At 43.2% G+C, this 27090-nt stretch overlaps 1 protein-coding gene across 1 annotated transcript in view; it reads right to left on the bottom strand.

The window, feature by feature from the left end:
* The window catches only part of APCDD1 (APC down-regulated 1), a 38027-nt gene that overhangs the window by 9533 nt on the left and 1404 nt on the right, over positions 1-27090 (bottom strand). The window contains exons 2-3 of the mRNA XM_010586852.3: positions 13494-13677; positions 9231-9762 (exon numbers count right to left, since the gene is read on the bottom strand). Of these exons, the coding sequence (XP_010585154.2) occupies positions 9231-9762; positions 13494-13677 (716 nt within the window). The remainder of the gene's footprint in view (positions 1-9230; positions 9763-13493; positions 13678-27090) is intronic.

Raw genomic sequence — 27090 nt, 5'->3', positions numbered from 1 at the left:
AAGGCTCAATTGCTCTTCGGAAAAAGCTTTGGAGAAGGTCGGCAGGTCCAAGCAGATTCATGGGGAAGGCTGGCCTTCTGTTATCTGGGTCTGTGAGAATTTAGGGTGGGGTGGAGGGAATGGGAGGAGCCTGGCTCTTAGATTATTGGTCTTGCCAAATTTCTAAACGAGTTAATTTTTATTGGGCTTTAGGTGAAAGTTTACAGCTTCAGTTAATTTCTCATACGAAAATTTATATACACATTGTTATGTGACCCTAGTTGCTATCCCTATAATGTGACAGCACACTCCCGCTTTCCACCCTGGATTTCCCATGTCCATTCAATCAGCTCCTGTCCCTCTCTGCCTTCTCATCCCGCCTCTGGAGAGGAGCTGCCCCTTTAGTCTTGTGTATCTATTTGAACTAAGAAGCACACTTTTCACGAGTATTATTTTATAGTTTATAGTCTAGTCTAATCTTTGTCTGAAGAGCTGGCTTCAGGAATGGCTTTTAAACCAGTTAATTTTTTTAAACTACTCTCTGCCGTTAAGAAATGGAAGATGTCACAATCAAGGGTAAACTGTTGGGCCTCTTGACAGAGACTGTCAACAAGGGGGCACTTTTGGCCAGGATTCGATAAGGGGGACGCCTCTCTGTTTTCATAGGCAAGTTTTAAAAACTGTAATTTGTGCTCCTACTTTTCACAGTTCTTGGCTTGAATAAGAACCAAAGAACTAAAGGAACTATTTCAGGGAAGCAGGAATTAAAGCCTATATATTGTATTGGCTCTAAATTTTTCTAAGATGCTTTTCTTAAAAAGTACCTTTCAAGGTTAATAAATGGAAAGAGAATTACATATGGCATTGGTAAACATGCAGAATGGTTTCCATTAGGAAATATCATTTGCTTTATGAAGCTGCTCCACTTTTGGGATCCATGTTCTGACACATAGTCCTCACTTGGGAAGGTCTGTTTTCCCAGGCTCACTGATCTGGCCTCAACACCACGCCCTTCCCTTCAATCTCAGAAAGGGCTATTTGAAGTCAGAGTTTCTGTACATAGATGATTGGAGGTTAAAAAAGAGGGATCACAAGTGTTTCCTTGTTGTTATTCTCTACACTAACTATAAGAAACTTTAATTCAGAAAGGGGAGGGAGAAAAAAAGGCTTCCTATACAATATCTTAAAAAAAAAAAATCAAGCTTATTCTAAAAATGAAAAACACGCCTTATACTTTATAGGTGAGCTATGTCCTAGGCACAGAATGGGGTTCTGCCTGCCCCACTTAGAGTTTATGCCCAGCCCACTGGGAACACATGAAATAGTAGCAGCTTGTGTTCATGGCTACTCCATTCTGAGAAGGTTTAAGTGTATCACCTCCTTACATTATATAACCTCCCCAAGAGAGCACGGGCACATTTTACAGATGAGGCGACCTAGGCACAGAGGGAGAAAATAACTTGGCTCAGATGAATTTACAAGCAGAATGTAGAATCAGGAAGATACTCTGGTCTCTGGCCTTGCTGTGTGCTCCCTCCTGGACATATACTGCTTCTCGCGCTGAGGTGCTGAAAGAACAAACGTTGCCCTATCAAGGGCCCTGTCATGAATTGAACTGTATCCCCCAAAAATGTGTGTATCAACTTGGTTAGGCCATGATTCCCAGTATTCTGTGGTTGTCCTCCATTTTGTGACTGTAATTTTATGTTAAAGAGGATTAGAGTGGGATTGTAACACCCTTAACCAGGTCACATCCCCGATCCAATGTAAAGGGAGTTTCCCTGGGGTGTGGCCTGCACCAGCTTTTATCTCTCAAGAGATAAAAAGGAAAGTGAGCAGAGAGGGGGGACCTCATACCACCAAGAAAGAAGCACTGGGAAGAGAGCGTGTCCTTTGGACCAGGGTTCCTGCGCAGAGAAGCTCCTAGTCCAGGAGAAGACTGATGACAAGAAACACCTTCCTCCAGAGTGGACAGAGAGAGAAAGCCTCCTCCTGAAGCTGACGCTCTGAATTTGGACTTCTAGCCTACTACACTGCGAGAAAATGAATGTCTCTTTGTTAAAGCCATCCACTTGTGGTATTTCTGTTATAGCAGCACTAGATGACTAAGACAGGCCCAATTCCTTGGAAAGGTCTTCTCTGGCTGATGACTGGTGGGGATTCTCCAGGCTTTCTTCATTCCGTGACAACATTTATTTCTGGAGAGTTGGTCCGTCAACAACATTTGCTGACAGTACCCACGTGTTTTAACCGTCTTCCCAGAATGGAAGAAATTACTTGGTATGATCTTGCTGTGAACAGATCAACTAGAGAAGCAGGCTGAAAAAAAAACAGAAGTCTTCAAAGGCGCATCATTTCTTGGGCTAAAAGTTTTGTTTGAGGAGGAGGAGAAATGGGAATAGATGATGGAAACTTCCTTTCCTGGGGCTTTGTTCCAATAGATAACCAAGGAATAAAAAGCACACTGATGTTTTTCAAAAAGAAGCCTGTCATGGCTGGTGACCAGTGTTGGAGGCTTCTTTTATAACTGCCATTGCCATGCGTTTGCTTAAATTTCTATTGTAGCAATTCCTATTCTTGGATCTTTTTTACTTCTTTGTAAGTTTTCTGAGGCCAAAAGCAAAGTTCTCATTTTTTGTATTTCCCATAACGTCTAGGAGAAACAGATGGACTGATACAACTGACTGAAACACTGAGAGTAGTAATTTGATGTTTAAAAAGATAACTAGCGCAAGCTACCACTCATCACACAGGATGAAGGCTGACCTGCCTTGTGGGAGAGATCTCTTGGGTATATTTCAGACGTGGGATCCTAGAGGCTATGAACTCTGGCTCACTTCGGTCACCTAAAGGGATCACATGATTCTACTTTCAGAAAGAAGTGGGGTGAGCAGTCGCATCCATACATGCTGTGTGGTGTGTGTGTCTCTTAACTGTAGCTTCAGGAAGCCACCACCAGCAGTGTGAAAGGCAGGGTGGCTGAAGCCCTGTCTCCATGGCCAGGTACCGACTCCACTCGCTGGTCACCTGCTGGCCAGGTAGTGGGCACTTGCTAGAAGGCTGTAGAAAAGCTTACAGAGCTTCAAGGGAACACTGTACAGTGACCTGTACCCTGATGCGATCATCCATAAAGGGGTGTGGGCCCAAGAGCATGGTGGGAGAAGACAAAAAATAGAAACACAGATCCTCCAGACTCTGTATTTGGTTACAGAACACTTAGAGGTGGAGAAAAAGTCAATGAAAAACTCCACTGCACCCTGGTGTTAAGAAGGGGCCCTGGGTGGGTCCTCAGGAGCAACATCATGCTTCCCAAAACGGGTTCCCTAAGAAGTTGAACCAGCTGCTGTGGAACAACTCTGACTTATGGCGACCCACGCATGTCACAGTAGAACTACATTCACTTTATAGGGTTTTCAATGGCTGATTTTTTGGAAGTACATCACCAGGCCTTTCTTCTGAGGCACCTCTGGGTAGACTCAAACCTCCAACGTTTTGGTTAGCAACCAAGCAGGTTAACCATTTGCACCACCCAGGATTTCAAGGAACATCAGTAATCACAACAAAAAGATAATGCTGCATCCTATTATACGGACTATGTATAGCTGATAAGGACCATGAGCAGCTGGTTATCTAGTAGAAATGACTTTAAGAGTGATTTCAGAAGAAGAAAATTTTTGCTTGTTTCTTTGACACCTATTAATTTCAATTCATTTAAATAGTTAAATTAGTTTTAACAATTAAATTAGATTTGCTGTGAATTCCATGGTCTGGACTGTCTCTCCCCACAGTACTCGGCTGAATACTCCCACATAGTAGATCCTTAATAAATGCCTGTGGAGTGGTTGACTTCCTGCTTTCAGGCTTTCGCTTGTCCACTTGGCTTTCTTGCCTTTTAAGGGATGAAATGTTTACCACTTTCATTGTCCCTGACAAAAAGTATTTCCTGGTCTGCTCACTATTTAAATAGAGCAACCTTGCATGCTTGTTTATCTCTGTGGTGGAAAGAGATGATGAACTGTTTCAGCAATAAAAGTGTAGGACAGCAGCTGTGTGGTACAGCAGTGCTGTGACCCTTCATACCTTGACCTAAATAAAATGTCCATAAGAGCAACCCTTTCAGAGGCAAGACTCCATCATCTGATTCCAGACCAGCTCAGTATTTTATACAATGTGCAGCATCTATTGCCGTATACAAATACCAAACTCGAGTCATCACGAATGTAAGACTGGCTCCTGAAATTGTTTTAAGTCGTGACTCCTTGGATTTCCTGGTCCTCCACCATCTCCCCATTCTGCAAACCCCTCTCCTTTCCCCATACTGGGAGATGAGAAGGGACATGGGTTTCTTCCACAAGCACCTGGGTCCTAGCATTACTCTGGCAACACCCACCACTAGGAGCAAACCAAGCAGAGACACAGAGACAACCTTCCTCTGCAGAGCTGGTTTCCTGGGGCTGGGCTAAATCCTCCATTGCCCACAGCCATCTGGTCCAAAGGCCCTCTGATGTCACAAATATTTTGTCCCACAGTTACCTTACACTTTTGACTTACTCTAAAATGACTCTGCAAGATAGGATGCCTCTAAAACACTCACTAGCTCAGAGCCTAGAGCTTTCTAGAATTCAAGACAGAAAGCATGCGGATTTTCTTCTTAGAGTACTTAAACCTATTGCCATTGAGTTGATTCTGACTCATAGCAACCCTACAGGACAGAGTGGAACTGCCCCATGAGGTTTCCAAGGACTGGCTGGTGGATTTGAACTGCTGACCTTTCAGTTAGCAGCCGGGCTCTTAACTACTGGGCCACCAGGGCTTCTAGAGGACTCAAGGAACTCGAAGAATATTGGTATTTTGTTCTTCCATCATGCATCTCCACTGCTGTGTGTATGCTTGGATAAAATATTTAAGATATACAGCTTGGTGAAAGCTGTCTGGTTTTCAGACAACCCCTTTGATTTACCACTCTGTGGCTAAAGCAGAGCAGGATTTTCGAGAAAGACCAATTCTATTTGCTTAAAAGTCAGATCCTGAGGCTTTGGTATTTCTAACTAACCAGGCAATCATTTGCTTTTAATTACCATTTGACTCTAACACTGAAAGAATGAACCTAGTTAACTCTCCAACTGCAAGACCCTTCAACAGTCCTAAGGAATCTAGGCCGAGGGTTATGCCTGCCAAGTTTAAGCTGAATTCAGACAAAAGCGTTTTTTTTTTTTCAAGGCTATCTTGATTGTTTTAATGATGAGTCGCCAATTCCATAATGAAAGACTCCTCCCACATACCTGATGCTCTTCAAACATCGCAGGCTTGCCAAAGGCCCCTCAACCTCAGACAAAGCTGCATAAAGCTTAAAAAAACAAGTTGATTTAATGTTTCTATTTTACCAGGGTGTCCCGTTTCCAGAGGGGCCTGAGACTAGTGGTTTCAAACTCAATTTAGCATTTAAACGAATTTTCAGCCAGGTGTCTATGGACCAGCAATTAGGTAAGGCACAGAGTTCAAAGAAGAAGAGTTATAGCTCCTCAAGGGCCAGCTTCCACTGGCCCTTCCTTCTTGTTCTCAGCCCCAAAAGCTGCCACCAGGTCTAACAGAGTCTGCAGTAGGCAGAGAAAATGGTGGTTTTTCATTTTCCTGTGCCTGGAAAGACACCAGTGTCCAAGTCCACTCATTCATACTCATAGCTGTCCTGGGGACAGGATCTAAAAACATCCTGACGATTTTGCTGTGAACGCCAGGCCAAGAAGTACAACGCAAAGAACAACATGAGAAGAATGGTCCCTTTCAGCTCCTAGAGCAGTGAGGACGAGCAGGCTGTCGGGCCTCAGGGCCAGCCTTTGATGAGCTCCCCCTCAGCCCTCCAGGCTGGCTGGTGGGAAGTCAAAGTGGTCTGAGAACCAAGCCAGGACTCTGGAGTGCCAGGTCCTCCCCCAGCTCTGCTGCCATCTTGATCTGTGGCCCCCCATATTCCCCTAAGCCTCAGAGTCCCAGCTTTTTTTTTTTTTCTCCCCTTCCAGTTTTCATGTTGTGTGCTAATTGTGTTTAGGGAAGATAAGCTCATGCCACAAATTTCAAAAGGTACAAAAACCTATGTCGTGAGAAGTCTCTGTCCGACAGCCCCCAGCTACGTAGCTCCCTTCCTGAGAGGCTGCCATTGTAGAGGTTCCTGTGTCTCCTTTCACAGGTGTTCTACTCCTCTGTAAGCTCTTCTTTTCTTTTTATTATTACTTTTAACAAATGTCAGTCAGTGTCCTCCTTTATTTTTTTCTAAACTTAGTGGTATATCCTAGATAACATCTAAGGTCCTTGAAACCCCTGATATTTCTGGAATCATGCAATCAGGCCTATAGTTTAAAAAGTCTGCTGCTTGAAAATCTGGGCAAATGTTCCAACAGTGCCTCAGCAGAGCAGGGAGGAGGAAATGGGAGGAGACATTTTATAGTCAGGGATCATAAAACATTTTGATGTTCCCCAGCCTCTAAGAGCTTCAGGTCCAGAGGGCTACTTACTATGACCAGAAGGGAAGGCAGCTTCAGCCACGGGCCTTTTCCCAACATCATTACCAACATTAACCTAATCGATTCTTTTCTTTTTGGCATTTTATAGGGAAAAAAAAAAAAGTTTAAGGTTCCAAGAGGTCAGATAGCACTATCAACACCCACAGCTGTGGAGAGCAGGAGGATTGGATCCCAGAATTGGCTACTGGTTCCAGAGTCCATCCATAACCTTGCCAATTTATCCAGACTGTGTTAAAAAAACAACTTCTTGGCTTATGAGAATCCTCAACGGTCAGCCCTACAACTGCCATCCTTAATTCCCAGGCCAATGTTTAGTAACTCTCACTTTCAAGATGCTGTCCCTCCAGTTGTCACGAGTGTGTGCTGCTCTCTTGAAAGATTGTCCCTGCTCACTGGGTGGACACTGGGCAGTGAAAAGTTGCTCCTCCTGAGACCAGAGGAGTGAGTGAGGGAACCTCGTAGACCACCATGTGAAGAGCCACATCCAAGAAGTACAAATAGTGAAGTGAAGGTGGTTATGGTTGACACCTTTTTTGTCAGTGCTAAAAAGAGCTTGAGGCATCAAGAGCCTAAATTGTCACCTGCAGTTGAGGAAAGTGAATTTGAACACATGCAAATGGCTAGCCCAAGGTCAAACAGGGAGCAAAGGAGCCTGTGGTCCTGACTGCAGCCCAGGGTAAGTCCCATTACTGCTCCTTGCCTCCACCTAGAGCAGTTGAGCCCCACAATTCGGATCCTGGACTCCCTTCTCCCTGCTGTTGGGTCTTCTGCTGCTCATTAGTGTCTTGGCTGGAAGGTGAACAGAAGATGAAGAACACTCTTCTTGCTTAGCAGATCTTATAAAAGCTCAAGGTTGCTCCTGGCTAATGTGAAGCTTCTAGGTTATCTGTGGACCATTTTATTCATGGCTTCTTTACCTCTCATTATCGGAGATAATGTGAAAGCTGACCTGGCCCTACTCAGAGGAAGCCCCTTCTACTATCTCAAACCAGAGATTTCAAGAGAAGTGCTACTCAGCGGCCATGTTCAATTCTAACTCTGGATACTACGCACCGGAAGGTCCCAAACAACTGGAAGCCCATTATTCACACCAGTTTTCACAAGAGATCAACAGAGCCTGGCGCAGACACCACCACCCTTGCTGAGGTCTTGCTCTGGTGAGCAGGTTCTCCTCTTTCTGCCTTTCCAGGATAATCAGCATCTTGAAAAGGGCAGCGCTTTCTAAGAGAGCCTCTGGGATGCTCGACGGCAGCAGCCATGGAGTCGAGCACAAGCGGTCGCTCCTCCCAGCCCTAACAGACCTTCCTCTTCAGCTGGTTTGCCACTCATAAGGCAGAAAATAAGGAGGACTGTGGCATTCTGAGCCTGCTGGCAAGCTGCCCACACAGGTAGGGGTACAGGCAGGGGTGCGGGCAGCTTTGGTCTGAGGGCACCGGCTCGTGGCCAGGCTTCCTTCCATTACACACTCGAGCATCCCTGACCAGATGGTCCCACGGGAGCAGCCTCCGCCAAGATGGCTTTCTCAGCAGAGTTTTCAAAAATATAACAAAGGGCACTTTCATTGCATGAGCTCACAATAACATAAGATAAACAGAGATAACACTGAGTGGTCTCTGGCAGGGGAAGGACTCTGTGATATATCATGACCAGTTATGAATCAGCTGAAAGTATGAATAAGAAAAGAAAAGACTTAAAAAATGAATAAACCACCAAGCAAAAGTCAAACTGGGTTCTGCAATTAGAAAGCCACTGATCTAGGAAGGATTCCATAAAAGCCCACCTGAGAGGCTGTGGGCCACTTTGGTAGGGCCTGCAGGACCACCTGCAGCTGGCCAGGGTGGCTCCCCAGGACAGCCACCAGAAGCAAACCACCCTCCTTTCCTCGAACTTCACTAACTTCTGTGGTGGAAGTGATCGCGTTACATATCTGACATGTATTCTGAGCTTGTGGGAAGGAAATGCTTTGTGAATTCCAAGTGTAATTATAAGACTATCATTCAAGAACAGAGCATTATAAAGTTTTAATTATTTCCTGACCTTCTGAGTCCTCCTTTTCTGATCACCGTGACTTTATACTTTACTTGGTAAAACTGAAAGAATGTGGGAATTGAAGCAAAAAGGTTTGGGTTCAAGTTCCAGCCCTGAAACTCACTAACTTTGTGATCTTGGGCAGGTCACCCAGCCCCTCAAGCTTTAATTCCCGCTTCTGCAAAAGACAGCAGTGATCATGTCTACCTCCCAAGCCACTATGAGGGCTGAGAAGTACTGTATGTGGAAACCTCTATAAAGCCCAAAGCCCCATGCAGGCCACGTTGCTATCCTGTCTGCGGTCCCTCCCCACCTCTATCAGGTCTGGTGTCACTGCTGTGGTCAGTGTCTCCTCCAAGTGTGGGTACATGCCTCCTACTTGCCTTCGCTCCTTCCTCTTAGGATCACAGGAAGAGCTCCCGGACTGTGAGAGCTGCAGGGGGTCTAAGACATTTTCTCACACAACCACCCCGGCCACTACCCACTGCAAATGGAACAACCAAGGCCCAAGACTACAGGGTCAGCTGGTGGCACACCCAGTCCCCTCAGCCGGTGCTGTGTCCCTCGTCCTGCAGCCTCCCACCTCCCAGCAGCCCCTGCCTCAGCCTACACGCCTAGACTTGCTGCCTCATTTCTCAGGCACCTTGCCCTGACAGGCCCTCACAAGGGGTGCCCATCCTCCGCAGAGCAGGTGGCTGACGCAGGTACCTTGGCGTTTTGCAGTGGCGGCTGGTAACTTGATGGCCGGTAGAACATCCTCTGGGAGGCGTCGGTGTGGATGTCACCAAGGAAGAGCTCCTCCACCAGGTGGTCTAGGTTGTGATGCAGGTACTGCTTCTCCACCCGGATCAGCTGAAGCTCGTGCATCGCAAAATTCATGGCCCTGGTGCACTCGCAGCCGCTATCCTCGCGCCACAGGTCGTGGGGGACATCCTGTGCCCAGGGGCTCCCGGCTGGGATGAACCCAGGGCACGTGCGGTTCACTAGCTGGCTGAGCCTCTCGGCGACAGCCTCCGTGTGGCAGATGACCTGGACGTGGTGCAGCTGGTAGTCGGCCTCGGTGCCCCCTCGGATGATCCAGGACGCCTGGCGCAGGCGGATCTTGCCACGGATGACGAGGGTGTAAGTGGGATTTGTGCAGCGGTTGCCACCGTAATAAAACTGGTAGGCCTTGAAGGTGTTATTGTGGTAGAACCTGTAAGATCTCGTGATGAACTCGGGGCCCGACCTTACCTCACACCTGAAGAAAAAAGGAAGGAAAGACTTAATTTTAAGGCCCAAGGCATGAGGAAGGGATTCATGATAGTGCTAAGAAATGATGGTAATAACAAAATGCCTATTCTGGGCCAGGCACTGTTTATACACGCTCATTTGTTGAATCCTAGGGGTTAAGTATTATTACCATCCACATTTTACAGATGAGGAAACCAGGTCTTAGAACCAGTTCCTCTTAGTTCAGTCATGGCCAAGGAAACGAAATTAGAACTGACCTGAATTTTTTAAAATTGGTGTGGACCAGAACCATAACTAGAATGGGAAAAATTACAGGTCAAAGCTCTGCTAGAAACCTAATCTCCCTCTTAGAAAATAAGCGCAGTGCCTGTGGGATTTTGAGCAGAGTAGGGAACAGTGGTGCCCAGCTCAAAGACGGCAGCTGACTGCACTACTTTGACTATGTGTCACTCTCCTCAGTCCTGGCAATAATGCAATCTCACACGTCAGGCTCCTGAAAGGGCTCATTGCGCCTCTTCCAGTCTCCCATTCCAGGGCTTCAACCTGTAATTTTTACCCTTCTGGTTATCGTTTCAGATTACCCCACTTGCAAAAATGTGGGTCTGTTCTGGTTTCGCTTTATTGGTCAGGATTGAACCTGTCTGAACCAGCTTGAAGCCCTGGAGGAAACAGAGGTACAAAGACGTTAGGTAAAAAACCCAGGTCACATAACTAACAAGTATCAGAGCCAGAACTTGAATCCAAGTGGTCTGGTTCCAGCACTGTGCTCTTAAACACTCTACCCCAGAATGTCTTTCATTCCTTTTATGAACAGGCCAGGAGGGCAGAACCATGCCATCTGTGGTTCCACCTGTTCACTTGCACCCCTAACTTACACAGGACTTCTTTCTGGACAAGGAAGTGTAGAGCAGGCCTATAAAAGATCTCTGGTACTAGATCAAAGAGGTTTATCTGATTTCCTAAACACTCATTTTAAGGCCTTATATGGAGAGGACACGTACTATGTGGTGAAACTACATGCTGAAACCGAACCTAGCCTTTTAGCGACATCATCTAGAGGCAGCTGGAAGTTCACCCTCTACTCCAGTCAAAAGTAATTCTCCCTCTAGGAGAAAAATAAAGGGGCAATTAGTGTTCATTGTGAAAGCAAAACTCACGTTAACAATAGAAACAAGGGTTCCTTTTACCTGAGCTGACTGATAAGGAGACAACGTCCTTTGCTATGGCGTTAGGTAAATGATATATTCCCAACCAGAAACACCTAGACTGGGTTTGCAGAACATAAAATGGCTCAGCAGGTTTTACCCAAGTCAGCTTCTCAAACAATTAAAATTGTAATACATTCACACACATGCAGCACAGCCTGTGCCAGGAAGACGAGGCTTTCTTCAATATACTGTCATTTCACATGTAACCTTTTACCAGATCTTCATCTAAGTTATATCCTGACTCTCACCTCCCTAATCGTGGCTTTACAATTTTGTCTGTGTCTACAACCTTAACAAAGAATTCTGGTTTGAGATTACTTAGCATTGACAAGGAAACCCTGGTGGTGTAGTGGTTAAGGGCTACGGCTGCGAATCAAAGGGTCGGCAGTTCGAATCCGCCAGGCGCTCCTTGGAAACTCTATGGGGCAGTTCTACTCTGTTCTATAGGGTTGCTATGAGTCGGAATCGACTCGATGGCACTGGGTTTGGTTTGGTAGCATTGCAAAAGCAGGCAGTTGGTCTGAAATCCCAAAGGCAAGTGGCATTCAAAATCGTTAACAAATTAGTGAATGATAAACACTATTTAAAGGTGGGTAACTTTCGCTGTATGAAGATTGTCAACTGATGTCAAATAACATCATATGGACACAAAGCCCTCAGCAGTACTTCAAGCATTCATAATCCGTGAAAAAAGGGAGAGAACAGACCCAAGAATTCTCTTCCGAGGAAAAAGTTAGCGTAAGAAGTGACTAATATCAGATGAGGTGTAGATAAGATCACTTATTGTTATTTTTTTATGTAAGCAGTGACAATCTGTTGATTCTGTCTCCAAAGTGAAGTACATCTCAAATCCATTCATTTTCCCCATCACCCTTGCCACCACTCGCATCTAAGCCTCCTGTTTCTAGCCAGAACTGTTGCCATGCTCTGTTAAAGTCACTTTTTCTATGATCCATTCGGCACACAGAAACCAGAGTGCCCTTTAGTAAAGTTGAGTCATATTTTAAGCATGCCTCCTACCGAAAATTTTCAAAAGCCAAACTCCAAGATGGGGCCTGAAAAGTTCCCTGAGATCTGGCCCGCCCTCCTCTCCAGCCTTACTGTCCCCTTGGTTACTACGCTTGTCTAGCCAGGCTCTGACTCATTCTGCAATCCAGGCTGGTCCTTCTAGCTGGAAATCTCTTCCCTAGTCTTCATATGGCCAATGCTTCTCAGCTCAAGTGTCACCTTCCTCAGTAGACTACCCTGACCCCACCCCAACCTAAAACAGACCTCCCTAGTATTATCTCAAGGAGCCCTGTTGGCGCAGTGGTTAAGTGCACAGCTCTAACCAAAAGGTCAGCAGTTCAAACCCACCAGCCACTCTGCGGGAGAAAGAAATAGCAGGCTACTTCCATAAGATTTGCAGTCTTGGAAACCTTGTGGGGGCATTCTACTCTGTCCTACAGGGGTGCTATGAATTGGAATTGGCTCAGCGGCAATGGGTTAGGTTGGTTAGGGATATTCTCTCTCAGCATTTGAGTATTTTTTTTCTCCTTCACAGCGTACTTTATAATTACTTATTTTTTTGTGTATTTATTTGTAAAATCTATGAAGACAGGGACCATGTCTAGTGTTGTTCACAGCTACAAGCTCCAAATCTAGAACCATGCTTGGCACAGTCAGCACATAATAGATGTGCGTTGAATAAATTGATAAATCATTTTAAAACACATCACATTAAGATTGTTTATGCAAATATTTACTGCGCAAGTTTTTTTGAGAGACCCTACTGAAAAAAATTCTGGGTCTTCATCATCTTTATAAAACTTTTTTCTCTTCTCATATTCATTTAATCTCTCTCCAAGGTATCTGGAGGAAGCTACCCATATCCCAGGCATAGTGTACAGGGAGAAGGTATCAGATCCCAGAGTTAGTCTTCGTAATTCTCAACAATTTAATGGGTAGGAAAAAAAAAACACAGGTGTGCCTCTAGGCTATTTTTAAAAGGTCTAATGGGAAGATAAGCCAGAGCTCAGGGTGGAACAGAGTTTAGCATGGAAAAGAATCCAAGCACTATGCCCTGGCTAGTCAAGGTAGCCTGAGTACCTTTTAACTCACTCTCAGAACTTGGAGCCATATATTAAATTACCAGAATATGGCTAGAATACTTAGACCGTAAGAAGCTTTGCAAGTCATGTTTCAGGGTTGGGGAAACACAGATTCTTAATTCCACTTGCTAATGGTTTCTTTTTATAAACAAGTGGTGCGATAGAGTTCAGTAAACAAGGATCTGTTCACTCACACTATGTGGTCAATGCCGGTACAACGTAATCTGTGCTTTAGCCTAAGGTTTCGACAGTCCTACCTCTGTTTCCTTACCAATCATAGTTGCAAAAAGTTGCTTGGGTCTTAGTTTTACATGTAGACAACACCCGTATCATTGTACATCATATACAGTTTCTACGCATCTGAGAAAGCACAGCAAGAGCTTTCCACTTCAGTGTGCTCTCTGGGCTATCCCGACGACTCCCACTCTCCCAACCCTTACCCTGTGGAGACCCAATGCCCCTCAATTGTGGGTGGCATCTGCACGGTGATTCGAGCACCATTGTGGAGATGTTTGAGCATGTGGTGGCACTGGGATTCCTTGAAGGCCCTCCAGGCACTCTTCTCTAAGGATCTTGGGTGGGATCTGCTGTCCGGGTGGAGGAGGGCAGAACCCTCTCCCAGCCCTGAAAAAAAAAGAAAGTGAGAAGTTAGCCCACAGGAGAATTAGTGGCAGACAGGAATCAGGTTGAAGAATTGCCTTCGGCAGTAGTGAAATAGCTGCAAATTGGAAATGCACTCTTACTCTACCAGATATTATCTGTATTTGGTCTCACAGAGTTCACATTCCTGAACTAGAAGTGTCTGTGGTGATCACTTCACAGGTGAGAAAACTGAGATCCAAGAGACAACAAATCTGCTTGCTTGAGGTTACTTGGCTAGTTCGTGGTGAAGGCCAGAACTGAAATCCACGCACCTACGAAACAGCAGATGAGGTTGTGCATCTCAGTGAGTACCTGTGTAGTGTAGGCACATCAGTGCAACAGGGTTTGTAGAAGAAAGAAACGGACATGTTGCAGCATCACCAAAGAGGAGATGGGATTGAAGGAAGCAGTGAGAAGGGAGGCATCGGGAAGTGTAGATGTGTACAAAGACACATTTAGGTGAGCAAAGAGCAAGGAGACCAGCTTAGTGAAAATGGAACCTGGGCAAAGATGGTATGGAGGAAGGCCCAGGAACAGTTCCAAAGACTCCCACCTAAGATCTGCTTCCACCAAGACATGCATCTTCCAGTTCTCGGTCTCAGGTGGATGCCTCTACAAGGCTGCTCATCAACAAGGTTGGGGGGGGGCACCCATGCCTTCCCTACAATTTGGGGACATTGTGGTATTTTCCTTCCATCAAGCCTCTCATCCCCACAAAAGCCAGTGACAAACGATATAAGGCTTAAAATTAAGAATGAATTACAAAAAGATTGCACATTTTTATTTTCCAGGGGTAAAGGAATACTAGGTCTAAGTTTATCTTTAGTACCACAGGGAGTTTAGGTTGGCCCAAATTTACACATGCAAAACTACCATCAGCCCAGTGTTCAGAATAAAGCAATAAAAAAAATGGATCGTATGACAATGTTCATTGCAGCACTGTTTACAATAGCCAAAAAGTGAAAACAACCTAAATGTCCATTAACAGCTGAATGGATATACATACATACAATGGAATGTTATTCAGCTATAAAGAGAAATGAAATCCTGGTACACTACATCTTAAAAACATTATGCTAAGCAAAATAAGTCAGTCATAAAAGCACAAATATTGTATGATCCCACTTACACGAAACAGGCAAATGTATGGAAACCAAGTTTACTAGTGCTTATCAGGAATGGTAGGAAGGCGGGAAGGGGAAGTCTTTGCTGAAGCAACACTGAGTTTCTGTTAATGGCGGCAGAATAATCTGGAAACATACAGTGGTAATGGCTGCACAACATGATGAATGTAATCAATGTCGCTTAATTGTACATGTAAAAAATGTTAAATTGGAAAATGTCTTGGTACATATATTTTTACCACAGTAAAACAATTAAAAAAAAAAAAGAAGCGGAAAAAAATGGAGTTAAAATATTTAAGCCCACTGTTTCCTTTTGGATTCACTCCTAAAGAAATTGGTCTACTATGCAGTCAACGCTGTGTTAACAAAAAAGACACTAGTCAGCAAATGTACAAAAATGAAAGAAAATGGAGATGCAAAATAAATGTACCTGTGAGAATGCTACTTACAGGAAGGCAATTACTATTTTTAATCAACACTTAAATAACTTCACATAAAAACCATGCTTTATGAGAGATCATTTGAAAATGAAAAGTTAGATCTGGAATACAGTGACTTAGAGTAATAAAATGAAAATGTATCTGGATAAACTCAGACCCAAAGACCGATAACAGTCAGGTTATCTGTAAAATATGCAGACATTTGCCATCCTGTGGATAAAACACTCAGGAGACTGAATTAATTTTTTATCTAAAGTCTTTGGCATTAGGAAGACAGAAGTCTCAATATTTGAACTCTCGGGTTTTCCACTGAGTAAAATGTTGGCCTTTTGATGGAAAAAAAAAAAAGCTTCATGATTTGTTCTTATAGATCTTAAATCAAGTGAAAGGCAATCAGGTGAAGATACTTGTAGATGCCATTCAACTAAATAAAAATTTTGAAAGAGCTTCTAGAAACGTGACTGTACCATGTTCAAACTAAATGCAACCTCTCAACCAACCCCATTTAGCCAAGCTAACTGTGACCTGAGCTAAACAGGGGGGAACAGTAAAAATTAAAAATCCATGTCTAGTGGTATCGTTACCAGTGCTCATCTGGTTAAGCAGGAACCACCTTTCCTGTAGCCATCTGTTTTCATGAGAGCGAAGGCATTTCCACTAGAGAAATACTCTTGGGTATTCTCTCTTAGCCCCTCAACCAGTCCTCCTAGGGAAAAGGTGCTGAGTTATGAAGAAGGAACCAAGTGTGCTTGACTCAGTCATATTTCTCTATTCAAAACATGCTGGTTTACAACATGTACATATTCTGATCTGCCCTCTAACATGTCATAAAGGCCCTGCTCTTTCTATTGTTCTCCTGTGGCACTGGACTAGGTGCAAAGTCTGAAAAATTCAGAGTGAACTATTAGCAAGCCTATCATGGGCCACACATCTAAACTGTGTCCTCCAATCAAGTATTTACCCCTATTCTAACGCTTTAATCCCCATTTGTCTGACACATCCTTGATCTCAGATAGCTTTTAACTAGTGTAGGGAAGATTGGGTCCTATTCATTGTAACCACACCAAGCCCAATAGTTGTAATTACCCTGATGATTGTAAGCATTTCTGGAACGTCTCTGTTTTAGTCATCTAGTGCTGCTATGACAGAAATACCACAAGTGGATGGCTCTAACAAAGAGAAATTTATTTTCTCACAGTTTAGTAGGCTAGAAGTCCAAATTCAGAGCATCAGCTCCAGGGGATGACTTTCTCTCTCTGTCGGCTCTGGAGGAAGGTCTTTCTCGTCAATCTTCACATGGACTAGGAGTTTCTCTGCGCAGGAACCCTGGGTCCAAAGGATGCGCTCTGCTCCTGGTGCTTCTTTCTTGGTGGTATGAGGTCCCTGACTCTCTGCTTGCTTCTCTTTCATCTCTTGTAAGATAAAAGGTGGTACAGGCCATACCCCAGGGAAACTCCCTTTACATTGGATCAGGGATGTGGCCTGAGCAAGGGTGTTACATCCCACCCTAATCCTCTTTAACTGTAGGCAGAGATTATGATTTATAACACATAGGAAAATCATAAAATGGAGGACAGCCACACACGGCCTAACCCAGTTGACACATTTTTGGGGGTCACAGTTCAATCCATTACGGTCTCTGTTAGGCAATCAAGGAATGAAACAAACTGCAATGTGTGCCTGATGGGTCAGGTGCATTGTGATCAATTACAGTGTAGTTAACCTGAAACTGATTTTAATTAAATTCACAAAGTATTGGAAGTGGGGAAGATTCTGTCTTAAATATGGCCTACGAAGCATTCAGTAAAACCAAACCCAAACCAAACCTGCTGCACTGGAGTTGATTCTGACTCATAGCAGCCCTATAGGACGGAGAAGAACTGCCCCATAGGGTTTCCAAGAAGCAGCTGGTGGACTTGAACTGCAGACCTTTTGGTTAGCAGCCAAGCTCTTAACCACTGTGCCACCAGGGCTCCAAGCATTCAGTAAAGATGCCATCATATCAGCATCAACCTAGTTGTGTTCTAAAAATTGGTTTGTAAACCACTTTACCCCTTGCAAAATGTTTTTGAATAAATATCATAAAAGCCAGGAGGGTAGTGGGTATGGATGAAATCTCTGGAGCTAGGTTGCTTGGGTTTGAAATTGGATCTGCCACTGAAAGGATTTCACTGAATCTAAGACTTCAGTGATTGTTACAATGGATCATAATTTTATGTACCAGTGGAAAAAAACACTTCCATTTAATGGTGACTCATGCCTTGACAGCAGACCTGAGGCACATGTGGGTCATCCACAGCAGCCTCTGACTACTTTGAAACTTCTTTTATCAGTTTAAAGAGATTTGGCAATTTGTCTGGCCTTCAGCTGCATTTTTTTTTTTTTTTTTTTACTGTGACAGGTAATCCATTTGCTTCGCATGAAGCTCAGTAACAAAACAAAAAGCCAGCCTCAGCCTCATCTTTTCTTGGGTATCTTCCTTTCCAAGTAACTGACTGTTGCTGTGTAAGGAAATATGGGGTTAGCATTACTCTTCTAGAAATAAATATTGCTTCATTAATATCAAATTAACACTCCACTGCTCTGTTATCTAGCTCTGTTATGAGGCCCTTCTGCTTTTCACAATGAATTTACTTTTCAATGCTGAGAGTGTGAATGCTTAAGTGAGTTATGGAGAAGAAACCAAGCGTATCTGACTCAGACATTTTGTTCTATTTTCAAAACCAGCCTATTAGCAACTGAACTCAAGGGAGGGAGTACCAGCAACACTCGGGAAAGGACTGAGGTGAAGATGGTGTTAGCGGCTGCAGCCAAGTTCACATGGGCAAGTTCACATGCCTCCTCCCATCACTGCCTGCTGACTGGTGGGGCTATATATAATCCCTATCGATTCTAAGGTGCACGCCAACTTCAAAGATCTTAAAGTATGAAAAAAATGCATCTTTTTACAATCAATGAAATAAAGTACTGTGACCTTGAACAAATCACCTAACCTCTCCACACTTCAGTCCACTCATCTGTAACAAGGGGATAAAAACATTACCCATCTGATGGGGTTGTTCTCAGGATTAAGTGAGAATTTTCTTTGCAAAGTGCCTGGCACATAGTAAGTTCTCGTTAAACGCTATCTGTTATTAGTTTAAGTAATGCCTTGGCTCTTAGACCACCCTCAAAAAGTCCTTCCTGACCAACAGAACAGTTGAAGTAATGACACAAGTCACCCAGAGCCAAGCGTATTCTGAGCTCTCAGAAGCACAACATGTTCAGGGTAAAGAGATGGGCTCCCAAAGCTGAATGATGACCTGATGTAGAAGAGGGTGGGATCCTAAGTACCAGGCTCCGACAAGCTCTATTCTGTTTTACAAGTACCTACTATTACTTTGTATATTTTAGGGCCCACAGGCACAAAGAGTAAATATAAGTTTTTCTGGCCTTGAGGATCTTGAGGTGTCATTGGCCTTGATGTCAAAGAACAAGGGCTGAGATGATGAGGGAGGGCTCTAGGGAAGGAAGGCTGGGGATTGCCAAGGCAGAAGGAGAGGGTGCGTGATCATCTGCACGGGCCTCCCACAGGCTAGAGACACACAGTGAAGGGGGCCTACAGTTAGGTTTTTTAAAGCCAGTGGTGGAAGAAATAAAATACAATAACCAATATGCACATCACTGGAAAGCAGGCAAGTGACTAACTTACTCAGGGTTTCTAATGGCAAATAATTCCCACCTCACTCCTGCAACTATGGAGAAGAGCTCACAGGCTGGTGGGGCTGTCAGTGCTGGGGCAGCATCAACGTGGGCACTGTGAGCCCATCTGCAGAAGAGCTCTATAGCTGGCCTAGCCTCACCAACGACAGTGCTATCATTTAGGGCCATCTCTCTAAGGCAATACTGTATTTTTAAGGGTGAGAAAAACGGTTCGTATTTATTCTCTTTTTATCTTTTCCCTTTGAAAAACCTACCAGCTTGATTGTTTTTAGAAACAAAACCAAACCCATTGCCATCGAGTTGATTCCGACTCATAGCAACCATATAGGACAGAGTAGAACTGCCCCATAGGGTTTCCAAGGAGCAGCTGGTGGATTCTAACCACCAACCTTTTGGTTAGGAGCCAAGCTCTTAATCACTGCCCCACTTACGGAGCAAAAGTAACTAATTAGGTGAAGTGAAAGAAAGAGTTGCTATAAAGTAGGAGAAACCATCTCTTAGGTCTTCAGTTCACTGACACTGGTCTCCAATATTCACTGGGCTTGTCTAATGTGCAAAATATGGATGGCCTTCTTGCAAGTGCTACTTGTAATAAATGACAGGAAGTTAAACGCTCATTTGAAGCACCAATTTAAATGCAGAAGGCACGAAGTGTAATAGCTGTGTCTTTATACTCCGAGGCTCCCTTCTGGAGAATCAGCCATGGTGCCCTCTAAGGAGACCGGCCTTAGATTTCTGATTACCCCAGGGACCCCTGTTTTCATTGCATCACCCACAGTTCACTGCATCAACTCCAAATTTGGGGGGGCACAAACTAACAACTCACTCATTCCAACAATCATTAAAGCTCTGAAGGACCAGGCACTGTGCTAGGCACAGAAGCTACAAGCATGATACCCAGAGGAGCCTCGCTCAGGGAAGGTACATGCCAGCTACATGCAGGCCTGTCCAGGGACTCGTGAGAACAAAAGGGGTGGCTCTCGGTGCGTCCTTGCGGGATGCACACAGGGGCAGCCTGTAGGCTGAATGGGAGCTCTCTAGGCAGAGTACACAGCATGTTCAAACACATGGGGGTGTGAGAGAATGATTCCTATCAGGAGACAGAGCACAGGGTGCACAGGAGGAGGGCGTAGGTGTCGCCGGGAAGGAGGCAAGGCCATGGCTGAGAATGTCATGGGTGTCATTCTGGGTGTGCATTCGATTTGAAAGGTCAGGAGAAATCATCAAAAGATTATAAACAATGCAGTGGTGATTTTCGAAGACTGCTTTTCCCTTTTTTGGAGGCATGGAGGAGCAGATGAGAAGCAGGAAGACTAATTATTAAGCTGAAGCAAAAAAAAATTTTTTTTTTTTTTTAGCAGTAGTTGAGTGTCGTATCATTTATTGCCTGAATAAATTAGAGAGCTAAGAGAAGAGAAGGGAGCTGATTTCAACAAGTGACACAAAATCCTTTCTGTAGTCTTGGAGACATACTGACCACCTTTTGCATCTTAGGGTGGAAGAGGTGTTACCAAGAAGTTATATTGAAAGAAAAGGAGGATGGAAGGAAGGGAGGAGTGAGAAAAGAAGGAAAGAAACCTACACTCATTTAGCACTGCACCTGAATAAGAGCTTTTGTAAAACACTGTGTGTCCTACTTTGATGTATCTTAAATTCTATTATCAATCATCCTTGTACTTCGCAATACAGTGCTCAAGGATGGCAGCTAACGAGTGTAATATTTCCTGTCTCAGTATACCCGTTATTTATAAGAAATGTGCTTACTCTCCGTAACAATAATATGCAAAATCCTTCACTTAATTGGATTAGTTATGTAATATAAAGTCTTGGTTAATCACAATATTTGGATGTTGAAAATTCTGCCATTGTATTTTGAATGCAACTGACATTATGACCTTTCTCTGATGATTCAGGCGCTCAAAGTGGCTCAAGGTCATTGTTAGGGCAGTGTTCATGGGATGGTACTGTGGCCAGGGAAACAGTGAGCCTAAAGGATCAAGTATCAGCCCTGTTCAGGCCGTGAAAGTTTTCCCTTTATTCTTCTTAAAAAAAAAATATATATATATATATATACACACACACATACATACATATGTTTGTGTGCATGCAAATAACATCGACATTTTGGTTAATTGAGTCAATATTAATTAAAGGGACTAGTTAACTGGTTCTCATTTATTTAAATTTTTCTGAAAATGAATTCAGAGAAAAGAGCATTTCAAAGGATTAAACAACAACTGCAAAGAGAGAGTGGCTGTGAGATTTTAGTTTCCCAAGTGGCTCTGGGAAGTCACCCAATCTGTGCCTCTCTTTTTCCAGTATAAACTAAAAATTATAGTAACGGTGAAAATAACCACTGTTTGTCCAACACCTGGCACTTCACTTCATGTGTGTATTATCTCGTTTAATCAAGTGCTAGTTCCTACGAAGGCACAGGAAGGGTAATGGTAGGCGAGAATTCTTCAACGGGAGTGTCATGTAACGTCAGTCAACGATGCCAAGGAAACCAGGACTCCCACAGCACTGCTGCCAGCCCAGTGGATTCTGATTAAGGAGGTTATGGAAATGATTTCACTATAAAATGGTTACAAACACCGGGAGCCCTATGGCCTGTATAAAAATTATTATGGCACAGGGCTAGCTTCTTTTGAGTGAGTGAGAGAGAAAAAGGTAGACTCAGGATGGAAATCGCTCACCTGTTGAAGCAAATTAAGTCCTGAGGGCTTTAGGGTACAATTTTATAAATTACCAGGGTTCTAAATGAGATCCCTGGAGGGCTTATACCTTTCCTTTTTTTTTATCCCAAGGAATAAACTACCCCACAATCATAATCCCAGTAACCTACCGTTCAGAGAGTGAAAATTCCCAGTGACAACAGGTAAAAGAAAGATTTCTGTAAATGAAAGGAAACACAGAGTTGACCATTCACACAGAGATCTACACCCTAAATAAAAGGCCTATGTGACTAGGCTAACGGTTCACATTGCTTGAATTCACCAGATCACAAATACAGAAAGCAGTCCTTGGCAGTTTTCAAAAGAACAAACACAGTACCTCTGCTACAGACACCCACAGCAGATCTTAGTCCTAAACCCAAGGTGCTCTCAAAAAGCAGGCTGGTCCACTGAGAGAGCTCAGAAAGTGCTGCCGAGGGGGCAGAACAGCAAGGGCACTGCTGTTGCTGCTTGCCTTTGGAAGTCAACATTCATGTCCCACAAGTCACTGAAGGCCTACTAAGCACTGGCTTACCTCTTCGGCACTGACCACTGCGGACATATGAAAGAAAAGGTGAAACAGAAGGATGGTAGACTCCATGTCCAGGTCCCTGATTTCTCAATATTTGAAAAATCTGAATTATCTAGTACATTCCACCATTTTTCACCTGCCTACGAGAAACCAAAAGTTCAAGGCCATTTTACATGTAATCGTATGTAAAATTAGTTGGGAAGGAAACAATCATTTTCAAGCATGCTTGGGACCAAATACACACACACACACACACACGCTTAAGAAATAGTCTTTAATTACATTAAAAAAGACTAGATAAGGATGCCTAGATATTAATAATGGTTGTATTTGGGTAGAAGGGTTTTGATTGTTTCTCCTATACATTTTGCATGTCCCTACACTTTATATGGAAACCCTGGCGACGTATCGGTTAAGTGCTACGGCTGCTAACCAAACGGTCGGCAGCTTGAATCTGCCAGGCGCTCCTTGGAAACTCTATGGGGCAGTTCTACTCTGTCCTATAGGGTCACTATGAGTTGGAATCGACTCAACGGCACTGGGTTTGGTTTGGTTTTGGTTACACTTCATGTAATAAGCCATCTATTACTTTGATAATCAGAGTGAGAAAAGTATTCTCAAGTCAGAACCTGAATGATATGTAAAAACTTGAAGCAGATAAAATGTGACTGATTAAACACAGGTAATTACTTAGCCATGAAATTGCCCTGCCCAATTAAATAAACAGTCATTACTGTAAATGTGTCCTTTGAAGTGGATATTGCCAGATAAACTCCAGCACAGCTTCCATTTTTTGGAATAAAGTGTTTGTGGATCACAGACAAGACTGGATTTTCTTCCCACACACAGGTGCCGACCAAGTTCTTGTTTTTACTTTCAAGTTTTTTTTTTTTTTTTTTGAGCTAAAAGAAAGCTCCTTCTACCAATCTTTAAACCTTCATATTTAAAAGTATTTTTCTTTTTTCTTGATAGACATATACTAGTGTCAAGATCTCAAATTCCTAGTTCTGTTTAACTTTAGCTGAAACGAGGTAATTTTTCATGTCATTTTCTTCTGACACCATGTCCCACTTAGACACTAGTGTTGAAGCGAGACTGCAAATCTTACACGTTGGCTCTGCAGCTAACTGCTGCGGCATACCCGTCCTCTTCAGCCCAGCTGCGCGTGTACGCGTGTGTGAGCGTGAGCCTGTGTGTGTGTTTGCTGTCAGCCACGGCACAGCATGCCGTGCCCCAGCTCTGGGGCTCTACAATCCTCATCTCTTCCCACCCCTTGGTATTCTTCGGGAACCTTCAGGAAAGAGGAAATGTTCCTCCTTACAATCCCTGTGCCCAGCAATGTGTGGCACCTGGCATACAGTAAGCCAAAACCAAACCAACTCCTAGTGACCCTGTGCCAACCTTTTGGTTAGCAGCTGAGTTCTTAACCAGTTGGCCACCGGGGCTCTGAACCTCATAAACATACTTGTTGAATGAATAGTTAGCTGAATGAATGAAACTAACATATGACTTCCCAGAATAATTTTGTTCCCAAATTGGAGAGAACTAAGTAACAACCTATACACATAAAATCTTGACATTTATGGCAGTCTTTTTTTCCTGAAGCTTTCTTTGTAATCACGTCAACTCTATATATAGTCTACTGGAGATGTGTCCTGCCATGTATGCTTTCAGCCAAAAGATAAAATCACTAATATTTCGCCTGTAGTCTTAAACGCTTTATGCTTTGCTTTAATACATTATATCATGTTGTCACCAGTCTATTCCAAAACAGTACTTAATTACAGTCACAGCATCCACCTCTACTCAGCTCTTTCCTCCTTTAGGGCGAGATAGAATGAACGCAGCCTGACAGAACTCTGCTGGGTCTCCTGCAGTCACGTGCCTGAAAGAAGTCGACTTATTTAACAAGAGAATATTTAATCTAAGACTCTGCCTTCCTGTGATATACAGATGAGTCATGTTTCTTTTCAAAATTTTATTTTCATCTTTTGACTAAAGGAGAAAAAGGTGCAGGAAAGAAAATATTTTCTTGGTTACAAAAACTGTCTTTGGTAAAATGGCATTTCAGAGTCCTATTTGACCCTATTTAAATGTCTTCCCATTTTGTTGGTTAAGCTATCATGTGGTAATCGCTACAGCTTTTAAAAGTTTTGACAGAATAAGCTTGAATGAAAGGGACTAGCTCCAGAGTCTTTACCTTTCAGAAAAGTCAATTCTACAAAAGTAAACAGCATTTGGGAATATAGTCTGTCTCCCAACATTAGCTCCAAACCTTAAAAACAAATGTTTTCATTAGCAAAGGGAATCAGTGCTTTGACGTGTGTTAAAGCACCAGTGACTTTAGACAGCCTCGTGCTAATCTGTGTTTCTGGAACTGAATGATTTTTAGCATCTGACATCTGAAACGCTTGTGACTTTTCATGTAAGCAAAGAAAACAGTGATAACGGATGTCTTCCAGCTGCATACCTTCATGACATCCAATAGGTTTTATTTGGATTAAGAAATGCAATTGTTTTCAGAATCTGAAGGGGAGGAAAGTAAAATTGACATGTATACTTTTACGCTGTTAAATTTTCAACTTGGGTCTTGTGCTGCATTTACAGTTTAGAAAAACAAGAAAAATAAACAACAGGTTCAAGTCTCGCCAGAGTCTGAATTACTCATCAATAGGCGCTTAGGGAGTGATTTATGACTTGCAATGAATTGAAACAGAAGTAACCAAAAAACTGAACAATGACTGGATACCAAACATATGGTATCTATAGCACCCTCACAGGACTGGTCATAAAGAAGAAAAAAAAAAAAAAGAAGAGCACGTTTTAATCTTATCAACATGAACTGTGCACATAGAAATCTATAAATGATGTCTGAAACTAAGTTTATTAAACTCTGTTACAAGTACATTCATAACCATAGGAAATACATTTTACCTAGAAATTACTCCCATAAATAGACAAATGATATCACATGGCTTAAATAATAAAATGTCGTATTTCTCAGGAAAAAATCATTATGCCATCTTGAGATTTCCTTTCAACTCATAACTTCAACTTAAATATATGATCAAGCTCCATCTGTTACTACAGAAGAGAATTTTTGAATGCTTGTAAAATAACTGTAGAGTAGGACATAGTCACAAAACCATTTTCTTGGCTTAGGCTGATTAATAGCCATTTTCTGGTAAAACTACTTGCTATGGATTGAATTGTGTCCCCCCAAAATATGTGTCCACTTGGTTAGCCCATGGTTCTCAGTGCTGTGTGGTTGACTTCTATTTTGTGATCTGATCTAGTTATCCTATGTGTTGTAAATCCTAACCTCATGAGTTGGAATCAACTTGATGCAACGGGTTGGGGTTGGGTTAGGTTATGAGGTTAATGAGGCAGGATTAGAGGCAGTTATGTTAATGAGGCAGGACACAATCTACAGGATTAGACTGCATCTTAAGTCAATCTCTTTTGAGATATAAAAGAGATTAAACAAGCAAATAGAGGGACCTCATTACCACCAAGAAAGAAGAGCCAGGGGTGGAGCATGTCCTTTGGACCTGGGGTTCCTGTGCCAGAAGCTCCTAGCCCAGGGGAAGATTGATGACAAGGACCTTCCCTCAGATTTGACAGAAAGAGAAAGCCTTCCCCAGGAGCTGGCACCCTTAATTCAAGACTTCTAGCCTCCTAAACTGTGAGAGAATAAATTTCTCTTTGTTAAAGCCATCCACTTGTGGTATTTCCGTTTCACCAGCACTAGATAGCTAAGACACTACTTCAATCACGTTAAAAAAATCAGGGGGGAAGGGGAGAATACCCACTTCTTCTCGGCTGCTTTACATTATCCTAACTAATTGTGACGAACCTTCCATAAATCCTGAAGATTTACAAGTTGAACAATGATTCCGTCTGTTTATTTTCTGCACTAAAGCCCAACCCTCCCGTACGGACCTAAGTAGATCTTTGGGCTACTTTTGTTTTAAAAATTTTGCCACTGCAGATTCATTTTGAAGTTGGATAATTTTTTGTAGGTTTATCCATGTAATCCAATTAAATTTTGCAACCCCCTTTTTTATTTTATACCTCCTCTTCTCTCTCTCACATACACACACACATGCACACGTGCTGTTCTGGTTCCACTGTCCCACCACTTCATACTCAGCCTGTGCCTTCAGTTACTCTCTCGCTCCCTGCAGTCCTCTTTGCAGCACCTCTGTGTCTGGGTATATCTGCAGATCCCAAGGAGTTACCTAAGGCTCCAGACTCTAATTTGGGAGATCCAGGGCTATACTATAACCTCACTAAAGGTATACTTGGGGTTTTGCTACCTGCCTGATAGCTATTACTATTATCTCAGCTTGGACTGGAAGGTAAAAAGTATAATTACAACCCTGAATCTCAAAACAAGAAGAAAATGCTCCATCTGGACAGGAGTAGGCCCCGTCTCTGAGCCTTGCTTTTGTAGTTCAAAAGCAACGATTTTATGCAAAAAGTTCTGTTCATGCCAAATTTTCAAGTAATTTTTCATTTTAAGTTATTTGACCATCCTATTTTTTTCTTAAGATATCACAACAGACTTCTTTAAAGGGACAATTTTCCTGTTTCATCTCTTTTTTCTTGTGTGTGTGGCAGCTGCTGTTTGATCTGTTCATTGCCCCTGATTTGTTTCATGTTTCAGCCAAAGATTAAAACTGCTCTGTAATTCTAAGCAGATGGGCCTAGGAGCTCAACCCTGTAATTATACCTTCTCTCTTTTGCCCTCTAACTGCAAGCCTTGCATCCTGACTTTTAAATTCTGCGATTGTTGGGGGGCTCAACATGCACCTTGGCAATCACGCAGGTCTGCCCATCCAGACAGGTCCACACAGCCTGTGGCGTTAGGGTGAGCCACC

The sequence above is a fragment of the Loxodonta africana genome, chromosome 11, assembly GCF_030014295.1.
Source record: "Loxodonta africana isolate mLoxAfr1 chromosome 11, mLoxAfr1.hap2, whole genome shotgun sequence".
In the NCBI taxonomy this organism is placed as follows: domain Eukaryota; kingdom Metazoa; phylum Chordata; class Mammalia; order Proboscidea; family Elephantidae; genus Loxodonta; species Loxodonta africana.
Note: the sequence above shows the minus strand (reverse complement) of the source record. Positions and strands in the feature narration are given on the sequence as shown.